Below are 23,351 nucleotides of genomic sequence, written 5' to 3'. Positions count from 1 at the left end.
GCCGGGCAGCCGCGCCGCGCTATGAAGCGGCGCAGCGCGTTGATCGCTGAATCGGTGCTGAGTGACACGACGACCTCCAGATGTATGGCACGCGATGTTAAGCACGTGAAGAGGGCCACGTAGCGCTTCTCTCGATGTCGGCCGACGGTTACCTCTTGCGGGCCGAAGTAGTCGAGTCCGGTGAATGTGAATGGGCGCGCGTGATGCGCGAGGCGTGCGGCGGGCAGGTTGCCGGTCGATGGGCGCGCGGGCTTCGCGCGCAGCAGGCGGCAGCGCGGGCAGCTCTTTAACACCTCCTTTGTCGCGGGTCGTATTCTTGTTATCCACAGTCTTTGTCTTAGTTCGTTTACTACAATTTCGACGCCGCCGTGATGCAGTTTTTCATGTATGTGTTGTATATAGAGCTGCGTATACTTGTGTTTTCCGTCGAGCACTGTCGGGTTTGCGGCCTCTGCCTCGATCGCGCTGGCTTCATTCACTCTTCCTCGTAGTTTCAGTATTCCGTTTTCGTCTAAGGCGACACTTAATCCCGCTAGCGGACCTTGATATTTTTCAGTGAGCGGGTGTCCTTGCTGTAGTATCGCTATCTCTTTCCCGTACGTTGCTTTCTGTGCTAATTTCACAAGTATATTTTCCGCGGCGCGTAGGTGGCGCGCACTTAATATTCTATATTTTCTTTCTTCATTGTTCGGACGCGAGGCGATTTTTTCATTGTTCTTTTTCACATTTCTTTTCCACGTCGCGTCTTTTTCTTCATTTTTTCTTGTACGTTTTCGACGTGTTGCATTGACGAGTTGTTTGGGGCGACGACAGAGTTCGATGAATTGCAGTACGCGGGCCGTTGTGCGCACTAGCCGTGTCCATTGTGAGAAGCGCTCGATGTCGATGAATGCGGGGGCGGGGTCCGACGTGTTCAGCGCGCCGCATTTTTCTTTTTCTTCGCCCGTGTCGGTGATGATGTTTTCTTTCTTCTCAACCGGCCAGTCGCATTCTTCGTAGCGGAGGAAGTCTGGACCGGTGAACCAACGGTGTTGCGGGTCGAAGTCAGCGGGGGTGTTGCGTGTAGCGTCGTCCGCCGTATTGTGCGCCGTGGGGACCCAGCGCCATTCATCCTTCTTCGTGAGGTCTTCTATTTCGGCTAGCCGGTGCGCCACGAATGTTTTATATGTACGTGGCTCGCTGCGTATCCATGCAAGTGCTGTTCTTGAGTCGCTCCAATACACTTTTCTTTTGAAGGCGAAGTCGTGACCCTCCTCGACTGTTCGTGTGAGGCGTGCTCCGAGCAGGGCGGCTTGCAGCTCTAGACGTGGGATCGATATCGGTTTCGTGGGCGTGACCCTGCTTTTCGCGGCGGCGATCGCGATGTTTATCGATCCGTCGGCGCGCGTCGCTCTTATGTACACGACTGCTGCGTATGCTTCTTCGCTGGCGTCCACGAATGTGTGTATCTCTCTCTCAGCCGCGGGTTCGTAGTCATAGCAGCGTGGGATGCGGAGCGCGTCGAGGTGCCGTATATTCGCCACCCAGTTTTCCCAGCGATGTTGTAGCGCGCCGGGAATGGGGTCGTCCCAGCCGGTGTTGTACTTCCACGTATCTTGCATTATTCTTTTCGCCGGTGTGAGGATGGGCGCGATGAGGCCGAGTGGGTCGAAGACCGACATGATGAGACTGAGGGCTTCTCTCTTCGTAGGTGTTCGCTTATTTTCGATTATTTCCTGTGGTACACGTTTTGTGTTTACGCGAAAACCGATGTAGTCTTGTTTCACGTGCCAGAGTAGTCCCAATGTTCGCTCTGTCTCGCTCCCGCCGATCTCGACGGTGGTCGCCCCGGTGTTCGTAAAGTTTCTTATCGCGTTTTCATTGTTCGATGCCCACCCACGCAGCTCGAAGCCGGCGTATCGATGTATGCGATCGACGTGCGCCGTTATCTCCCTTGCTTCATCTTCGGACGCGTAGCTATGTATATAGTCGTCCATATAATGGTTCTCTTGAATCGCGCGCGCGGCTGCCGGACTCTCGTTCGCGTGTTCTTGCGCGTTTCTATTCTTGATGTAGAGTGCGGTGCACGGTGATGAAGAGGCGCCGAAGATGAGCGATGTCATACGATATTCATCGGGCGGCCCGTCGTCGCGTCGATCGCCACGCCAGAGGAAGCGTAGCGCGTCACGGTCTTCTTCTATAATTTTTATCTGCATGAACATTTCCTTGATGTCGGCGGACACGGCGATTGGATGCTGACGGAACTTCATGATGACGGCAGGCAGAGATTGTAGCAGGTCGGGCCCGGGCAGCAGCATGTCGTTGAGAGAGCGGCCGTGTGACTTAGCGGCCGCGTCGTGCACCAGACGAATCTTCGCTTTGTCCGGGTTAATCACTGGAAAGTGCGGGAGGTACCACACTCTCCCGCCGGTGGGCGGAGTCTGCGCCCTCTCTGCGTAGCCGGACGAGAGTAGATTTTCTATCCTTTCTTCATATTGTTTTTTCAGCTCTCCGTCTTTGTCCAATTTCTTTTCTAATGTCTTCAATCTTTTCAATGTGTCGCCGTAGTTGTTCGGTGTATCTGCGGACTCGTCTCTCCATAGGAGTCCGGTTTCATATCGGCCGGACGGCAGGCGTTGACTTTTCTTTTCCAATATGCTGAGTGCCTGCTGCTCCGGGTCGCTGCGCTGTCTTTTGGGTTCGATGCCGATGGATTCTAATTCGAAGTATTTCTTCATCATATTTTCGAGTGTGTCAGGTGACTTCTCCGCTTCCGAGAGATGAGAACAGAACAAAACTGGGTGCTGGTTCGAGGAGCGGCAGCCGTGCAGGACCCATCCTAATAATGTCTTCGAAGCGACGGGCTGATTCCTCTTGCCGTGCCGTAGTTTTCGCGTTATAATGAGCTCCCAGTTGTCTTGTCCTATCAGCAGCTTCGGTGTTGCATTTTCATACAGTAGGTCCTCTTGCAGGTCGTGCAGATGGTTGCAACGGGCGATGTCACTCTCGCGGATGGACTGCGTGAATGCGTGGAGCTGGTGCACGGTGCGGGCGTTGTCTAATGCGTATTCTTTTTCTTCATGTCGTCCTCGTACTCGTGCCTTCACTCTCTTGCTGTATTCGTGATCATTCTCGTGCCCATTCACGCCTTGAATTGTGATGGACTCGCGTGGCCCGTCGAGACCCAGCTGCTCTGCAAGCGCCGTTTCAATGATGGTCACCGTGCTTCCCTCGTCGAGCAGCGCGTACGTGTCGCATTTTCCTTTCGGTCCCATGATGGTGATGGGAGCGATCTTCAGATACGCGCGGCGGCGCGTAGGTTGCTCCGACGTGGCGCTGTTGATGTTAATCGCTGACACTAGGACTTTCTCTTCACTGGCTTGCGGTTGCGCTGTTTCTTCAATTTTCTTTTCCGCTGTCTTGGTATGGTGGAGCATCTTGTGGTGCTTCATGGTGCACCCGTTGAGGCCGCAAGGACGAGCGCGGCATGTTGCTCGTTGATGTTTGCTTCGAAGACAGCGGAAGCACACTCGATATTTCTTCGCTATTTCCCATCGTGCATTTACGTCGCTGTTCGTAAATTGTCGACACTCGACGAGTTTGTGCTCTCGCTCGCACATCGGGCATCTTGTTTCTCGCTCGCTCGCGTCGTTCGTTGCGTAGGCTCGCTCCGTCCTTTTCCTTGTTTCTGTATCTAATGGAGCGTAGCTGGAGCACTTGTCTGCTTCTTTATTCAGGAATTCTGCGAGCTTTTTCAGTAGCGGTGTCTTGTCGCGTTCGTCGGCAGCGAAGTCGTACCATTTATTTTTCATGATCGGCGTCAGCTTTTCCAGTACCTGCCGCAGCATTTCCGGGCTGTGCAGGTATTCTTGTTTTCTTAAAACTTCGACGGTGGCGACGATATTCGATATTTTGTTTGCGAATATGCAGATGTCCCGCGGGTTGTCCGTTACTCGCGGCAGCAACTTGATTTTTTCCATTTCACCCAGAACCAGCGCGTCTGGGCGGCCGAACCTCCTCTGCAGGGCTTCAATGATTTTCTCGGGTCCGGTGTGCGATATGAGTAGGGCGGTGACGGCTTCTAGGGCTGCTCCTTTCAGCGCCTTTCTCAATCGTGCGACGTTTTCCCCGTCGGTGAATCCTTCTTCAGTTTCTTCATACGATGCCTTGAATGATAGCCACTCGTGACTAGAGCCGGTGAACGTTGGCAGTTCACCGCCGTATCTTATTACTTTTCTTTGGCTTCTTGCGACTTCATTGAAGGCGGTTACAATTGCCGCAACTTCTGGTGACCGCGTGGGCGGGTATTTCTTCGGTTCCCGTGGCCCGTCGTCTTGTTCCTGGCGGGCCCCCCATCCTCGATCTTCCTTGTTGTCGGCGTTCTTCGCTGTGTAGCGTGGCGGTGAGAGCTCGCGAGTCGGGTTGGCGGCGGGTGGCAGTGGCTGGCTTAAATGTTGTTCCAACCACGACTCGACCCGTCGTTCCGGTTCGTAGTCCTCTTCTTCCTCTTCCGTTGTTGATTCTTCTTCGGCGCGTATTCTTTCCAGCCGCGCCTTTTCCAGTTCTGCTGCGGCCTTCGCTTGTTCCAGCTTCAGTTCGGCTAGGCGCTCTTTCACCTCCAACTCCGCGAGGAGTCTCTTGCGGGAGGCTACGGAGCGCCGCGACCGCACCTCTGATGCCTGGCGGAGCGTCTTCGAGCGGCGTGCTGGCGACCCGGCGGCGACGTTCGATGGCGCCGCGAGAGCGGCGTTTGTATTCAGGTGTACGTTGCTCGTCGGCGCCGCGGAGGCGGCGGTCGTCGGCGCGTCGGTGTTGTCGGCTGGCGCCGCGAAAGCGGCGTTTGTGTATCCCACGACGGGTGACGGTGCTGGCTGCAACTTGTCGACGGGCATGGTGCTCGGCGTAGCTGGCGTCGAGCTGCTCTTCTCCTCTGTCCTCGTCGTTCTCGTCGCGGTCGTGCAGGTCTCCGATGTCCCCGTAGTGTAGCTCGTTTCTCCCGACGTATTCGTAGACGACGTTCCTGTGGCGGTGGCGGTCGTTTCTGATGCTGACGGTGTTGTTCCTCTTCCGCTCCGGCTTCTCGTGTTCATTTTTCTTCTTATCCGGCTCGAAGCTGACCAATGTTAATGTCGGCTGAAGGCCCTCTCTTAGTGGACTGTAGTGGTGTGGGGGTTTGTAAATAATACAAACAATTATTTCTTCATACGTAGAGGGCCAGGGTGCCGAGCCGGAGCGGAGTTATTCTTCTTGCTTTTCTGAAGCGCGGGTGGAACTGGAATGCCGTGACGCAACCGGTTTTGCGTCCATATTTATACTTTACGCGTTATCCCCTCCACTCCGGCTAGCCACGCCCCTTACCTCACTCTTTATTTCTCAATCATTTATTTTTACATTGTTTTACAATTTTATTGTGTTCATCTTAATTATTACAACATATTATTTTAATATTACATCTATAACATACTCCGCCAGCGCCCCGTTTAGACTGCGCGCACAATTCTTTACAAATTTTCTTTTATACTACCCCGTCCCCCGCTTCAGGTGTATAAATATACTGCGGGGGACGGCGTGTGCGCTCAGTCGCGGACGTGACGCTGTCGCATGACGAAATACAATAATATCAATTAAATCCTAATATCACACAATTAAAATATTCATAAAACATAAAGAAAGACATAAACATTCACTAATATACGAAAGACATAAACATTTACTAATATTATCTTAAGAAACACAAACATTTACAATCTACAATTAAACATCTACAATATCAAAACAAAATATAAACATTTACTATTCTACCAAACATTCTTAACACAATAATAACCTTTCAGGCATAAGCCTTCATAAATCTTTATGCAATAGACAACACAAATAACTTTACGTACGAACTGTTACTTATACTTTACTATACAAATAATCCTTCAGGGATAAGCCTTCAGGATTTTATACTGAACACTTATTTTACTCTACTAGACTAGTTAGATAGTTTGCTTTACAAAACATAAACTTTTCAATGTAACTAGAACAAATTCGTATTTCTTTTCATACTAATTATTTTATAAGCCTTCAGGCGTAAGCCTTCAGGATTCTAACGTTATATTTACAATAAATTAGGTACTTTACGGTTTGTCGTGCACAATGTCAATAAACTAAGCCAATAAAAATTACAACTCTTGTTAAATTTTCGCATTCAAATCAATACAATAACAAGTGAAACATTTATCATTTATTGCCACCAGCTTCTCAACTAATATTTCCTGTGGGATAAATGTCGGATACGCTAATCCGACGGTGCTCTGTCTCCCTGTAACCAATAAAGTGTCAGGAAACTTCTAGTTAAAACTGCACCTGAGAGTGGATTAAGTTCTAATACTCTAAAGTATTAGAACTTAATCCACTCTCAGGTGAATGAGAGTTAGAGAAGAACAGAGGATTTTTAATGTTGTATTGCAAATCCTCTCACTGACAGTATAATTTGTTGCAAATATTCCTTCCTTCAAAAAAGTTCAACAATTAACAAGTGACGAATAACAATGTCACGAAAAATGACGACATGATTTAGATGAACGCTACAAAAATAATTGGCATATCACTTTTTATTGATCGAAAAACCTGCTTCAATCGTCTCGGTGGTCCTACAACTTCGTACCTGACTTCCTGCAAGAGGATGATGGACCGAAATGACATTATTCAATCCCAACGTATTTCCAAAGCAATTAATCAAAAGCCTGCTCAGAATTCGTGATTTACAATACATCAAAGTAGCGATTGATTTGAAACGAGAAAAATTATTACTCGGATATTAAAGGTCTCGAGGAGAAAAACACTTATTCATGAATCAAACAGTGATTCTATCGAATGTTTCCACAAGCGGGAATAATAAATGAACCGAGCTGAATACTACAATCATTTGCGGAATCTAGTCCATTCCTAGACACCTGAGTCGCAAGGAGAAATTTTAAATTTAAAATGCCCATCGGAAAAGTAAGTTTGCACTCCAATGAATATAAACTATTTCCCCGATTCCAGTTTGTGTTTTACATTTTAAACACTGATTTACGGACACATACGACTTACGAGGTATCAATTCGATAATAATTCGATTATCTAAGCTCGGCTGTTTGAATAAAAAGAAGGCCTTCTAAATTAGAGAGAGGTCCAAGGGGAACAATGAGGAGTACGCAGCTTGAGTTAGAAATTCAAATTGTTCAAATATTTCTCATCCAACGTCAAGGGACTCTTAAAATCTTCTGCATCTCTATAAATAAAATCTAAGAATACATTTAATAGCATTGTATACCGTCATTATACATAATTTAGAACGTGAATACCGAAGATTCCAATAATTTCAAATAACAAATAGTTTAAAGTAGTTGACAGCGATCGTACGCAAACAGTTCTATGGGAAGAAAAACAAGGCAATTCTAACAAAAACAGTGGTCGGAGCCCTGTGTAAACGCGTGAAAATTGTTGTGTGCCCAAAATAATATTGGTCTTACTCTCAAAAAGCCATTATCGTATGTATTTGAACATTGAGGTTGGACCAGAGTCAGTGACGTTCAGCTAATAGGATATTCATGATGGCTAAGCATACAATGCAGGTAGTGATATTATATTGTACGGTGGGTACATAATGTTTGGGCGACACAGCGTTTTATAATATTATGTTTAGAGAATACTTCAATGTGGACAGTCATTGCGTAACCTCGTATAGAAGCGATAGTGGCTACCGAATTTACGGTATCACGGAAATAGATGCAAAAGAACAGTAAAATGCTAATTTATTTAGTTAGAATTTTTGTTTTAAGGACTCATATTAAGGCGCTTTTGTAAAAAGGAAAAGCTCAACACATATTATCTGATGCATTAAAATTCCGAACTTTATTAGAAAAAATAACATCACGTGAACGTTTCCTTTCTCTTTACATAAATATTTTACATTAGTAATGACCAATTACAGTCTTCGATGGTATTGTTATGGTCATTAGTAAGTACAAACAAAAGGCCCATTATTTGAACAGTGAAGCTTCTAAAAACAGAAGTTAAGAGCGTCTTGTTTTTACTCAAAACAAAAAAGCTGAGCATATACTTCGAGTCTGAATCAACAATGTTGTTTTACTGGATAATATTATCTCTCAAACGCATTTTAAAATCGAAGTAATTTATTAAATAAAATAATATTAATATTATTATAACAAAATAAACGAGGAAAATTAATTGGCTTAAACTAACTCTAGGATAAAGGTTAATTCCTCTCTATTATCTAGAGTAGGTATTATCCTAAAGCACTAGTTCTATTTCTGAGCAATAATTCAACCATTTCAATCTTAATTTCAATGAAAATGTAAATTGAAATACAATATATTTTTAACCTTATCCCATTCGTTGAATTCATGAATAAATTTTTATAAAAACCTAACACTGAAAGATTATAACAACCTGCATCTAATATTATTCTGATTCTCTTTGTCTCTCTCGCACATATTACTTTACAATTGAATGTGTCACTGATTGACAGGGAAAGACAGGGATGGCAATTGATAAGGAATTTTAACGAACACAGACGTTATAAAGCAGGCCGGGCACCTGCCACTGCTTGTTTACAATTTTTTAACCTCGGCGCAAAATATTGTTATTAAAGTTAGAATCTTTGCTTATCTGTGAATGTTATTGTAACTAGAGTTCTTTTTAATCCATCAGTCCCCGGAATAACAAAAGTAACAAAAGTTTGAATCTTTGTTTGTCTGTGGAGGTTAGACAAATCGGAGAATTTTAAAAGGGTTTTGAAATTGGAATTTATTGGATTATTATTATATTTTACATTATTTTATTGGAAAGCAATATACTTTGGTTTGATGTTTCTTCCACATTTTTGGTTGTAATAAAAGGACGGAGATAAAAAAAAAACTAGTTTATCTTTAACAGCTTAAAAAGCCGATATTGTGTGATTCAATAGGGTTGGTGACATCGTTTCCATGTGAAAACATTAATGTACTTGCACTAGTTACCGTTAATTTCAAATTAACTCCGATATGCATTACGAAAAATATTATTTATTATCAGTATTAAGCTTAAAGCAGTACTAATAGCCGTGTACAGTATAATTACAACGGTGATTAATAGCATCCGCTTTGTAGACTTGTTATATATTATTCTGATTGAGTTTTAATTGTTCCCATTTTGTTTGATAGAGAAGGTATAGCTTATAACTTAATAGTAGTAATGTTTGGAAACAAATCTTTACGCCCATTGTTTAATAATGGTGTTTTAAATAGTTGCTTCGTTATAAGAAATGGCTATTTCATGTTGATTCAAAAAGTTATACTTCTCTTCATATTTTTTTAATTGTTGTTCTTTGACGCTCTAATTGGGAAAACCCAATTAAGCAAAAGCTTAGCCGACTTAAAAATGTAAAATCTTTTTTTGAAAAAGTACAGATAATGCAAGTCAAAGCAACACAATGTCTTTACGTATCCATATCCATACTAATATTATAAATGCGAAAGTAACTCTGTCTGTCTGTCTGTTACTCAATCACGCCTAAACTACTGAACCAATTTGCATGAAATTTGGTATGGAGATATTTTGATACCCGAGAAAGGACATAGGCTACTTTTTATCCCAGGAAAACGACGCAATCCCGGGAATCCCACGGGATCGGGAACTATGATGGTTTTTCTTTGACTGCGCGGGCGAAGCCGCGGGCGGAAAGCTAGTCTATACTAATATTATAAAGAGGAAAAGTTTGTAAGTATGTATGTATGTATGTATGTATGTATGTATGGTTTTCACGCAAAAACTACTGGACCGATTTCAAAAATTCTTTCACCATTAGAAAGCTGCATCTTTACTGAGCAACATAGGCTATATTGCATTTTCAAAAAAATTAGAGATCCTTACCAAAAATGCAATAATGTAACCCAAGGTGTAAAAAAATCCTCAATAAAACTTCTGTCATCGCGTGCGCTGCGGAATCTATTGAAGATAGAACAAAAAAATGTTCTACGGTATTATAGAATGGATCAATATCTACAAGAAAGTCCGCGATACCATATGTCCATCTTCAGTAATTATGTTACTACAACAACTTTTTTACGTTTTCAAAGTAAATAGAAGTGCCGACAGTAATCAAACCATGTTATCCATACACATATATTAATCCTTATCCCATTAAATGATGTTTTATTATAGACTGTTTCAATACCAGCAAAATACTTTTTAAATGAAAAGAATTGGATATCCCATTCAAAAGATATAACGAATTTTTAAAAGTGTCAATCTACAGAAAATAGTAGGTATACTGTTCGAGCAGGCCGTAGTGCGGGGGTCACGGAGGAATTCTACCAATATGCGTCTTGACGGAACACAGTGGGGTTTTGGTCGGTAGGAATCCGACATATATTATAAATTAATTTATTATTAAGTTTGTAAAGATTTAACAACCGCGTTTAAATGCAGAAATATTTGAAAGAGTTGCAGCTTCGCGGTTAATAAAAATGGCATTGAATATAAAAAGAATAAGGGATAAGGTTGCATTTTAATTAAAACCAGATAATTGAGTTTTGCTTTTTTAATTGCTGCCTCAGAGCCGGAGTAACGTGACAGGTGTTGCTTACGTAATCAAATTTATATTTTATATTGCAACGATTTCGTTGAAATATTATTATTTATTACACGTGTTTTAAAGTACCATTGAAAATAGATTTAAATTTTGATATACCTACCTAGTACCTATTTATGCAAAAGGTAAGTTATTTTTTGGAGGAAAATATGTTTTGATCTAAAATAATTTTTATCAAAGCATTTTCAAGTAGTTAGGGTACTTTGGATAAAATAAGGTAATTCAGTGAAAAAGTTTCTACGTACTTGATAGACAGCAAAAAAAAAAGGTATTAAAATAATGTACCTAGTTAAGAATTATTGTTTATTTATTACCTTTTTATTATTTGTCCACATACGAATATGAAATGATAAAACTTTATTTCTATCCATGATCGTTAGTTAATACTTAATACCACCTGTATATCCGAATGCAGCCGCAGCTATTACAATAACGATTATTTCCTGATATTAAAAGGGCACTTACTTTTTACCGCTCTCCAGAAAACGGTCGTACTCCACGGACATTTTGCAACATAGGTGTTTTCGTTGATGTGACGCCGAGCAATTCGTGTTTACCATGTGACCGTCTGCGAACAAAACAAGCAATTAACACCCTTAATATACAAGCAACAAAGTCGCGATTCATATACACGGGGATACATACAGGGTGTTTGCACGAAATGTGATTTAGTAATTTTCAAACTCTCGCAGTATAGCATTGAATTTAAGAACGAAATATTCTTATACGTACGAACAAAGTTTTCCTTTGGAAATTGCTAAGTGCACCGCTTTAGGGAGATAGTTTGTAGATTAATTCTTGGAATTGCAGAAGCAAATATAAAACTCCGAGTTCCTGGATTTTCTGCGCGAGCTGTTTACGTAAGTTGAATCGGATAAAATTTTACAACTTAATGCAATTGTTAAAAGTACTCGACTATTAAAAAAATACGAGCTTGTATAACTTGTATCCAATTAATAACATAGGTAATATCTAATACCTATATTATAAAGGCGAAAGTTTGTAAGGATGTATGGATGTATGGATGTTTGTTACTCTTTCACGTAAAAACTACTAAACCGATTACAATGAAATTTAGCACACATATAGAGGGTAACTTGGATTAACACATAGGATAGTTTTTATCCCGGAAATCCCACGGGAACGGGAACTATGCGGGTTTTCCTTTGCAAACGCGGGCGAAGCCGCGGGCGGAAATCTAGTTATGTATAATAATATGATGATAATAATTTAGTCATATTCTAGCATATAGGTACATATTATTTTAAGACAGATGTGGCGTTGCTTATTTTAAATTACGTGCTATTCTTCAGCTATTTTATTCGTTATATTATTAAACAGTTCGTAGATATTAAATTAAATCAGAAATCAAGATTCGGACATATTATGTACATTAAATAGTGATCACGCATGTTACGATTATACAGCATTTGAAAAATATTGTAGCTACTAAATTACATAAAACCTTTGTTATAAAAATGTAATTGTACATGTGGTTATGAACTTCTAGCTCCGAAATGAAATAAAATTAGTGAAGGTGTGAAGCGCTCCAGGATTTACTACGAAAATAGAAGAGTTAAGTTCTTGCGTATTATTTTTATTTACGTTAACAAATTGCTCTTTTCGTTCTTAAACACCATGAATAAAGCTTAAAGAATCACCCTGTAAAATATTATTTACAAAAATAATATTGAAGTGAAAAAGTAATTAAAAAGTGTCTCGTGCTCAGTAAAAAAAATCGTAGTATTCTTAAAATACGCTTCGAAAGCGCTTGTAACTGTCCACTCGAATAAATGCAGTTTTGAGTACTCACTTGTTTGATTTTGATGTTGACGGTTGTCTGTATCCGTAAAGAACCATGTCTGCAAAGAAAGAAAATATAAAATAAATATATTTTCGTTCATATTCTGTGATATTGGGTCACTGTAAGTTGTCTTTTCTTTGATACAAGTTTTGAACTGATTTGCAATTCAATGTCTGTCGTAGATTTTTGGTTGAAAAATAGAATAATACTTGGGTGCGATTATATATATTTTAAATGGGTTTCTGTGTTTAAAAATAACATATTATATAGGTCTATAAATATGCTAACAATTATAATATTATAATGGTAAGTATAAAAACGTAATAGGAATTGTGTTCAATTACAAAAAAACTTTCAATGAAAATTCTCCAGATAAACAATTGATTACGCCAAATATAAAAAGGCGAAATAAACGATAAAAACTTATTATCAATTGTGTTTCAACAAACGGCGGTAAATGGGACAACATTGCCGTAACATTAGCATTTGGGGCGGAAAACACAGCTTGTCTAGCTGACGGAGCCTTGATATACGAAGATATAAATCTGAATTGAGCGTTAAAGAAGATTTATTTAAGTCTTAACGAAATAAATTGAATAGTCTTCACATTTAGTGTAGTTAAGACAAATACTGTGTAATTGATAGATACCTAAAGTTTATCCTATGAAGAATGTTTCATAATTAATATTAAAACCTAGGTACCTAACTAATTTGATTGACGTTCCTACAGTCATTTGGGAGCAGTTTAATAATCGTCTAAATTTCTAATTATAAGAGCCTCTTATTTTATTTTTTTGTTCAGAAATAAATTTTCCTCACAAACACAACGAAAAAATAATCATGAAACCGTGTTGATTATCGATTTATCTTGAACAACAAAAGAATCTGACGAATTTTTCTATTAAAAAGTATTTAAGTCTAATTCTTTGAAATGGAAGGTATTAACATTCTCATTTGAAAATATCTTATCTTTATGAGTCCTTTAACGTATGCTCGAAAATAGCTTAAAACGATCTTAAAACATCGTAAATGGTATTTTGATTACCTTAAGGTTAATGTCAAAGGGGTTTTAATTATCCTTTTGTATTTAGGTAATCAAGAAATCTAACAATGGTCTTCAATTTATTTATATCTTTTTTCAAATTCAAATTCAAATGTAAGTACCTATCTGCCTATTAATATGAAAATGCACACCAACATTGAAAAATGCATTTGTAAAACCTAAGTATTTATGAATTTACAGTTGGAGCGCATTTTCGTTATAATTGTGCATGATTTTGGGTGAGAACGAAAATTCACATCTCACAATCTCACATTCATCATCAATATCAATCATCATCAATACATATAATAAAATTGTAGAAAAGTGATGTCTGTACAATGAAAATATAAAAAAAAAACTTAGCAGGTGTTATTATTAAATCGATCCTGAACCCAAAACTGTAGTTAAAAAAATTTTTGTCTGTTTGTCTGTTTGGCTGTATGTTCGTGCACGCTAATCTCAGAAACGGCTTATCCGATTTAGATGCGGTTTTCACTAATATATTGTGGTAAGCTTCACTTAACATTTAGTGTTTATTTCATGTCAATCGGTTCATAAATAAAAAAGTTATGACCATTTAAGTAATCACGGCGAACATTTGCTAAGGCATTCTATACATGAATAACTTTATTATGTAAATTATACGCTAAAGTTATTCCTTGACATGTCCAGATGATCATATCGAAAGTACCGTGGGGGGGGGGGGGTTTAGCTGAGGGGGTAGTAGGGGGATCAAAGGACCTTTATTTAGATTTTTGCTCATAAGTCTAAAACCTGCACAGATAGCATTATGGTTACTAATTCTAGGTAAATTTTCTACATAAAATGTCTTTTAAATTATGTCGTAGGTAGGTATTATATTTTTAACCCCCAACGCAAAAAGAGGGGTGTTACGTCCGCTATGTGTGTTTGCGTGTCCGTCTGTGCAACCGTAGCTCGCTAACGGGTAAAACGAATTAGATGCGTTTTTTTTTTGTTACATTAGTTGTTCTTAGATATAGTGTATCAAAATCGGTTCATCCATTTATTATATATAGGGGTAAAAGTGGGAATGGAAAAAATGAATGTTGTCAGTTATACCCAAGTGATATATCAAATGAAAATAGACGACCTGTCAGAAGCAATTAGTTAAATTGTATCAAAATCGGTTCATCCATTTATTTTATATAGGGGTAAAAGTAGGAATAAATAAATGAATTTTATCAAATATACTCAAGTGACGTATCTAATGAAAGACATGACGTGTAAAGTACAATAAGACATATTTTATCAAAATTGGTTCATCCATTTATTGGATATAGGTATAAAAGTGAGAATAAAAAAATGAATTTTGTCAAATATACCTAAGTGGCATATCAAATGAAAGGGCATGACATGACGTGAGAAGTATAATGAGGCATAGGTATTTAATCAAAATCGGTTCATCCATTTATTGGATGATAGCGGTAAAAGTGGGAATGAATAATCGAATGTGGTCAAATAATATACTCAAGCGGCATATCAATTGACGTCTGAATTACAATTAGTCATGTTTTATCAAAATCGGTTCATCTGTTTATTACATATAGGGCACCTTAGGGGTGATATAGTGGGGATAAATAATCCAAATGGAGCACCAAACGAAAGGATATGACGTGTACATATAGGTACAATTAGACATGGTTTACATCAAAATCGGTTCTGCCATTTACTAGGGGTGAAAGGGAAAAGTTGAAAGTCTGTGAAAGTAGAAGGATATGGGAGCGGGAGGATAGCCATACCCTGGAAATTTTGAACTCTTTTGTACCTAAGTTTTTTAGCTCGGTTTAGTAATAAATTTTACTTACAGTTATTTTGTGTTATTATTTATTTTGTTTCTTAACTTTAAAATAATCTGTAAGTACTTATAATTTAGTTGTTTATGGTAGTACGTGTTTCAAGACGTGTTTACTCAATAATTGTGGGTTAAGTAGTAACTACTATGCAGTCACTATTCCACGCGGACGAAGTCGCGGGCACAGCTAGTGCCTTAATAAAAATAGATACGATATTTTTATCAAGTAAGCACACAGATAGGATTTGAGTGAAAATGTTTATTTCAGTTACACCAATTAAATAACCCATCGAAAAACGTTGAAATTGAATGCACAAAGGTGCAATATCCCGCCTATACCTACACAAAACATTCAGAATATACATGCGAATACTCTATTCGTTGTATGCGTCACTCAATAGAGTATCCTAGATCCAGATAGATCTATGTAGGTAAATGGCATTAACCACGCCCGGTTACCTCAGTGTTTAACTGCGCTGATAACTCAAAGGGTCAATATTTCGACACCGCACGGGCGAACGTGAGACCTTTACCTTATCTTGCTATTTCTTAAGCGAGAAATCAGGTTGTGGAATAAATTCGTTTAAGTTAGCAGCCGCTTTAACTAGCTTATTGAATGAGGGTTAAATTGGTATAGAATTCAAAAAGGAGTAATAATTCAGCACTAAGATTAAAACTATTATCTTAATACAATATTTAATCAGAATTAAAAATGCGATTGGTTTAACATGCAATTTCAACCCTTGATTAAAAAATAAAATAAAACAGAATTCAAACATCCAACATAAGTTTTCAGATGAAGTTCATAACAAAGCTCTATTCGCATGGAAATCAGTAAACTTGGTGTATTTCATAATTAACATAATTCTTCTGTAGCACGCAGTCATTCATCAGACAACAAAATATGACATGCTAAAGCTTCATAAAAGTTAATCACAAACATTCCTATCTATACTATTCTATTAGCAAAACATTCTAGAGTTACACAGAGTCACTGTAAACAAAGATTGCCTTCTCCGAACCGCACACCTTAAAAATCCAAATGGTCCGTGATAAGGCCCAGGAAACACGATATGCGGAAACGAGATCTGTCAACGAACGGTGATATATCGGAAATTTACGTTCCGTATACGTTACGTGGGACACCTTTGTGTTTTATAGCTTTCTTGCTGATGTTGATGATAAAAAATAATGGGCGATTGCAAGATAATGCTGTCATTATGGTCGAGTCGGTAAGATATAAGTAATACAAGGTACATACGCATTTTTCATTTCGCTAAAATGCAAGCATCAAGAGACGAGTAAGTATTAAGTAATCAACAAACGTAATAACTTTTTTGACTTATTCGTCTTTGTACCTATGTCTATAAAGAAACAGAAGGCAAAATCTTAGAAAACAATATTAAAAATTAATATAATATTCCCACTGTGACGTGGTGTACGTGAATTGAATACAATGAAGATGACACAACACTAAATTATTAACATGCTCAAGAACATGCTATATATTTGACAGAATACATACACAATAATGTAGGTGCAGCTTAAAGTTTTAATAATTCATGATACTAACAATGCTCTTTAATTCATAAAATATGATAATCAAATTTTGATTTTAAACATTCTTGTTGGTTTAACAGGGTTTAACCGTAGTGCAGGATTTCCTTCAAGCTTCTCAGAAATTAGCTTTTCGATAATAGGTAGACATGTCTTCTAAGTGTATAAGTAGATGATTTAGATATGTTACTTAGGTACTTAAAAAATTTATTATTTTACTCATACTGAAAAAAATGTAATACTTAAAACCCAAACAATAATTCAACAAAAACAGCAATGAGAAATTTAAGAGCACCAAACGCAAACACCATATCCAATGCAGTACACAAAAACGTTTATAGAATAGCTTCAAAAGAGCGAACTTATAAATCAGATACAAAAAGGGCGAAAGCAACAGTCCGGTCACGTGCCGCCACGCGCTGCGCCCGCGCCGCACAATGGGCGCTGGTCCTCGAGGATTAATGGACGATTATGCACGCTCCAGATTCAGGAAACGGGACGCACGACCTACGATTGTGAGTTCTGTGTAATCAGAAACGAATTCACTTGACTTCTAATAGGTTTTAGCTCTGCTATCTTAATGCAATTGAAACGTGAAGTTGAAATTTATACTCCTTGTTTTGTTATAACGAACTAGCCATAAATAAAAATGTTTAATCCGCTACCAGCGCAATCAAATTCTTTAAAACACGAAGGTAGCGGGCAACCTAATTTGTTATTCAAGAGATGCACCCAAAATTAATATATATGAAACAAATAAAACAGTATGAGCCAAAGTTCAAGAGAAGGCATTTTATTAAGTCGATACGAAACACGATTAAGCACAGACTCCAACGGTGAGATAAATGTATACAGGGAACATTTTTCCGTAATAACATTGTTTCTGTCACTGTTGTGGAATACGAGTGACGTGAATAATGGGTTCATCTTCGTATTAAGTCCAAGGATACCTTTGGCTACGGATCCACAAGCGGTTGTACGATATGTTATTTTCTGAACAATTTATTTACTGTCGTTCGGTGTGTGCTCTGTTTCCACAATAAAAGACAATGTTGTTATAAGATCTATGACTGTTGTTTATCTTGTAACTATTTTAATTGGCGACTTTTAAAAGTTTAATTATACGTGAAAATATTTTTATTTAAGTACTTACATATTTAGTTTTTGTTCGTAAGTAGCAGTTTTTGTCAATGGTCAATTTTTTGTATCTATTTGTATAAAATGGACAATTTTACGAAATTTGAAAATGCATGGTAATTAAATAAGTAAATAAAATAAACCATCTGATAGGGTTATGTACCAACCACGTGATTATATCTGATAAGATTTTAAACGCCGCGGCCGGTCGATAATTATTATTAATTATCGTCGTTTTACCTTGTTGGAAAATTTTAAAAATATGTATAATTTATGCAAATATGGAGATCAGGTTCCAACTAGATTTGGCAGATGCTGTAATGATACGGGATTTCGAGGACACCAAGAACAGGTTTAACAACCCCTGGCAGATGGACATGATAAAAATAATAAAATTAAGATGCTTAAAGATGATACAAAAGTTGTAATATAACTTCATCCAGTTTTTATCCGGTCCAATTTAAACTTCAGATAGAATACCACTTTTGATGAGTCGAAATGCTAACCAAATAGCTTGGTTGAGGAAAAATTAGTACGAATAAAGAATGCGCGGGAAACTTTGCGGATGAAGATTGTAATGAGAATCAATTGCAATCTAATAGGAATAGAACAGGGAATAAACATTAAACATTAGAATGCATTATGCAATAGAAATTGGGATTGTTTATTATAAAGGAGTTGTAAAATGTAATAGCTACTACAGAAGTTAATACTCCAGAGAATATGAAACTTCCCACAGTTTGAGTAGAGTGCAAATTGTCATGATATAATGTAGAAATTGTGTCGACCATACTGCGCTTTACAAAAGCTCAAGTAAATAATAAACATCATAAAACTTAAAGATAAGATTCCTAGAACATAACTACAATGTACATCTGTTACAATTTACAATGACCTACCTGATATTCTCGTTTCAATTTCTTACAGTGAATTGAATCATACATTTATTTAAAAGCTCGATATCCAATCGCTTGTGTTCTTTAAAGTTTCTAATTCAATGCAATGTTTGTCACACTCTCTAGGTACCTACGTTCTTATTTATTGTTTGAGTTTATCTTAATATGTTCCTTCACTAATTTGTTTAGCATTAATTTGTTGTGATATGAGCCAGCTAAGTGTTGAACCTTAATGTTTGTCTGATAAGCTTTGAATATTACGGTTTTAAGAGTTTTGTCGCTCTGTAGTCACGTTAATATGCTAATGAGAATCAGATTTTGGACATATTATTTTTAAACCTATTTTGCATATTAACCTGACTTGACCGTAAAGGTTATCTTTTAATATTTAGCTTGAATATTTTAAAATGTAAATGGATTTCGTCAAAATTAATAGATGAAATCTAAAAACGGGTGATTTAGATGATTGATACCTATTATGAGCTATTATGGTGTTATGCTTTATTATAAAATACAAATTTTATTACCTAGATATACTCCTCATAAAATGTTTAATTTAAATAAATAATTTACGTATAGATACCATGCAAATTCATAATGGAATAAGGAATGTCTTCGCTCTTACCTGTTCCTTAGCTAACTGGAACCACGTCTTCAATATAATCGGCAATCTCGTGTATTGATAATGTTTTGTAGTCTTAACACTTATAAATATATCACTTAACGTTATGTTTTTACTCTGTCCACTGTCGTACAAAACAGTTTTTGTAACAGGCTCAATAGATAAATCTGCAACTTGCACAGACGCACGACTGTCTTGCGAGTTGAAGTTTACACTGCCTTGATAAAAAAGCAAACTGCTGTATCCCAAAACAATGAGCAAAGCCGCAGCTTTAAACAGCCTGCGTCCACCCATGCCAGAGCCGGCAGGCGCCACAGCGCCGATATCTTCGAGAAAGTCTTAATTCGTCAATCATCTGCACTTTTAAAAACAAAACACAACTATTTACACCGGTACATCGGAACGCCCGCCCGCTCTTATCAAAGAACGGTTACAAACTAAATAAAAATGTAGCACAAGCAGCGAACACGCCCGCGCTTTGCAGCCCCACCACGTGCGAGCAAAAGAGGGTCGTCATGTTGTCGTCTCCCTCGCTCCAGTTAGGCCTACCTGCGCGTGCGCCTGTCTGCCGCCTGCGCAACCGCCGGCAGCGACACCCGTGTCAATGGCTCAAGTAATTGTTGCTTTCATCGATGGTTGCATCTTTTACATTTTATGCAGGTCGTAAAGTAACTGTTTACTTCTGTTCTTGTTTTTAAAACATCACGTGTATTATTATCGGCAATATAATTTATCGGTTATTATTCAACTGTGCTCACTAATTATAAATATATTAAAATGATCACCTTTCATATAAGTAGTATCTACATTTTAAGTTCCTTAACTTACATAAAAAAATAACAACACATAAAACAAATTAAGTTAGAAGATTATAATTGCGTTTTAAATTTCTGAAAATACCTATCTATCTAGACTAAAACCATGTAGCTATTGTTAAAATTCAGTACCTACAAATTTCTCTTGTTATTTTGTCTAATTAGTTTTATTGGTAGATAATAGTATTCCGTTACGAATTAATAGCACGATTAGACTACAACGGAGTCAGCCGTGGGTGGTAATGGCATTTAAGGCTAGTCATTGTACCATTAAATTCCTCTTAGTGAAAATAAATTGGCTAAAATACACGATTGAAACCATAATTTACAAGCGCTGTCATAGCAGAGGGAATTATGGTTTATGGTTTATGAAATACTAAAATTCAAATGAATTATAATGACCATTTTTGTTGTTGTCGTTGAAGAAACTAACTACTTACTACTGAACGTTAAAGCTATAATTATTTAAGTATTTCTAGAATACGATACTATCTAATTTAGTTAAAAAAAAAATTCGCTATTATATCTATTGATAGGTTGTTTAAAAAATAGAAACAAATTATCGTGCAAAATGAAGAAGCAATGAAAACGTAACGAGATAACACATTCAACGTTAAAATTTATTAATAAAAACTTGTTAGAAATGACGAAATTATTCACCATAAAACCGTGGCCCGTCCGCCCACTAATTATTATCATCTTGTGGTAAAACCACATTTGATTGCGTCAATTGGTTATAAAATTACGTGTAATTAAGCGTTTTTCTTATATATCTATAGATATTTTATATATCATTTCATCTAGCGAAATAAATCTTAGCACCTACCTATTACGGCAATTTAACAGATCCAGAAATATAATAATATGCTAATATTATGAAAATTAAAAGATTGTTACTTAGTTGGACGCGCTTGTTTAGGATCTACCGGTCCGAATTGAAAATCCAGTTGTTATTTCGGCTGGCTACATAAATAATTCACAAAATGCAATAGAAGTGGAGCATTAAAGAAAAATGAAAGAAGAATATTCCTTTGGAGAGAAGACGAAGTTGCCCCAACTAGCATATCCGATTTCAGCGATTACCTTTTAGAATTCATCGTAGTACCTATGGTACAAATAATAACGATATTTTCCGTAAATTTTAATAAACGCATACCATTGGCGTCCCGATTGAATAATTTTATTTTCCCTTAATCGCTCTACAACGTGTTTTACAAAATAATGAAAAGGTTTTAATGAAACTTCGTTAATGAAATTTTACTACCTATGAGGTTTAAAATTCCGCTATTACTTGTATGTAGTCCATACGCATATTGGAAAAAATAAATATTAATGTCATATTTCCTGCAATAAAATATTTATACTCAGATAATTTTATTTCATATTTTTACTACTTAATTTAAGTATATAGCTTTTTTTTTTCGAGCTTCATACGTTATAAGCGTGTCAGGATAATATGTTCATCTTTAAAAAAACCATTCTCATCAGTAAGAACTTTGCTGTTTACCGTATTACCAATTAATTAGGCAATAGATTGCTTTATCTATTGAAAATCAAATATTTAATTCAGTGTACTAAACGCTAATATGTTTGAGGTGTTACCTAATTTACCATAACCAAATGTAATTGCTACAGTTAATAACACAGTTGCATGTTACTCCATATAGATTAGATCTAGACTATTATTCTAGTTACTGTGTACCTATTTTCGTACCTGAATATATTTCACAAGAAATCACCGGCTATTTTGTCCACTGTACTGGTATGAAATGCTTCCGGGAATAAGTAATTTTAGAATTTTACTTACAAACTTTTTAATCAATATTTGAGTTAATCAGGACTTTCTTTCTTGATGAAATAACTTTAAAAGTGAATAAAACTGATTCAATTAATCAAAGTCTATTGTTTTTTTAGTATCTACACGTAAAATTTAATTTTATTAATTTAAAACAAAATCTAATTCAGGCAAAAGAACAAAATTATAAAGAATTGAAACTTAAATTTAGAAAACCAAGATGAATTTTACGAAAAGAAAATATTCGTCATTTTTACGATTGGTAAGAAATATCTTAATAAAGTATGGATATAACTAATTTATTTATTTATTTATTTAACACTTTAATAATTGTACAGAAACCTTAGAACTACTTACACAATACACATAGAACTGAGTACAACTATTTTGGCGGCCTTATCACTTAATAGTGATCTCTTCCAGGCAACCACGGTAAAAGGTAAACAAGCAAAAAGATCACTAATTGGCGGGACGAGAACAGAAAAAGAATAATTAATAGCAAGAAAACAAAAAAAAAAAAAATAATAATAATATATATCTACCTTAAATAATACATATCCATATACAATATCACATATACTATACATATACAATATACATACACAATATATAAATATACATATACATAAATAAAATAAACAGATATACATACCAATTACATATTATATAATAAACATAAATAAATATATACTTAGAGGGAAACACACTGATATTGAATAAGATAAAATTATTATACGAATACCATCTATATCTAATACAGAGTACCACGTACATATTGTAACATAATGAAAATATGAAAGAAAAATAAAAAGTTAATAAAATATTACTGGTCCGGATCAGCAGCGGAAAGAAAATGTTGTCGCACAAGATTTTTAAAACCCGAAGGGGTCTGGGCTTGACGAATATTTAATGGCAGAGAGTTCCATAACTTAACTGATATCGCTGCAAAAGACTTGCCATAAAAATTTGTGCGTCGGCTTGGAACACGCAAGATGAGTCTATCCTCAGAGCGAAGTGAGTAGCTTTCACTGTGCAAGAAGGAAAAATTGGACTTGAGGTAGGAAGGAGCGGAGGGATTAAAAAGGATACGGAACAGTAGTTGCAAATAGTGTAGATTCCGGCGAAGTCGGATAGGGAGCCACTTGAGCCTTTTCCTGAAAGAAGAAACGTGGTCATATTTTCGAAGGCCGAAAATAAATCTAATACAGAAATTTTGGAGACGCTCAAGTTTATCAAGATGCTCGACTGCTAAATCAGGAAAACATGC

The 23,351-nt window shown here is 37.4% G+C and overlaps 1 protein-coding gene across 1 annotated transcript in view; it reads right to left on the bottom strand.

Moving 5' to 3' along the window:
• fng (Fringe glycosyltransferase) overlaps nt 1-19,921 on the bottom strand; it is a 30,142-nt gene extending 10,221 nt beyond the window's left edge. Inside the window, exons 1-3 of the mRNA XM_089698998.1 lie at nt 19,478-19,921; nt 12,417-12,465; nt 11,069-11,171 (exon numbers count right to left, since the gene is read on the bottom strand). Of these exons, the coding sequence (XP_089555124.1) occupies nt 11,069-11,171; nt 12,417-12,465; nt 19,478-19,768 (443 nt within the window). The 5' untranslated portion in view covers nt 19,769-19,921. The remainder of the gene's footprint in view (nt 1-11,068; nt 11,172-12,416; nt 12,466-19,477) is intronic.
• Between the last annotated feature and the right edge of the window lie 3,430 nt (nt 19,922-23,351).

The sequence above is a fragment of the Colias philodice genome, chromosome 9 (genome assembly GCF_061535455.1).
Source record: "Colias philodice isolate Cphi_HAF_F1 chromosome 9, ilColPhil1 Martin Lab GWU primary, whole genome shotgun sequence".
NCBI classification, from domain to species: domain Eukaryota; kingdom Metazoa; phylum Arthropoda; class Insecta; order Lepidoptera; family Pieridae; genus Colias; species Colias philodice.
Note: the sequence above shows the minus strand (reverse complement) of the source record. Positions and strands in the feature narration are given on the sequence as shown.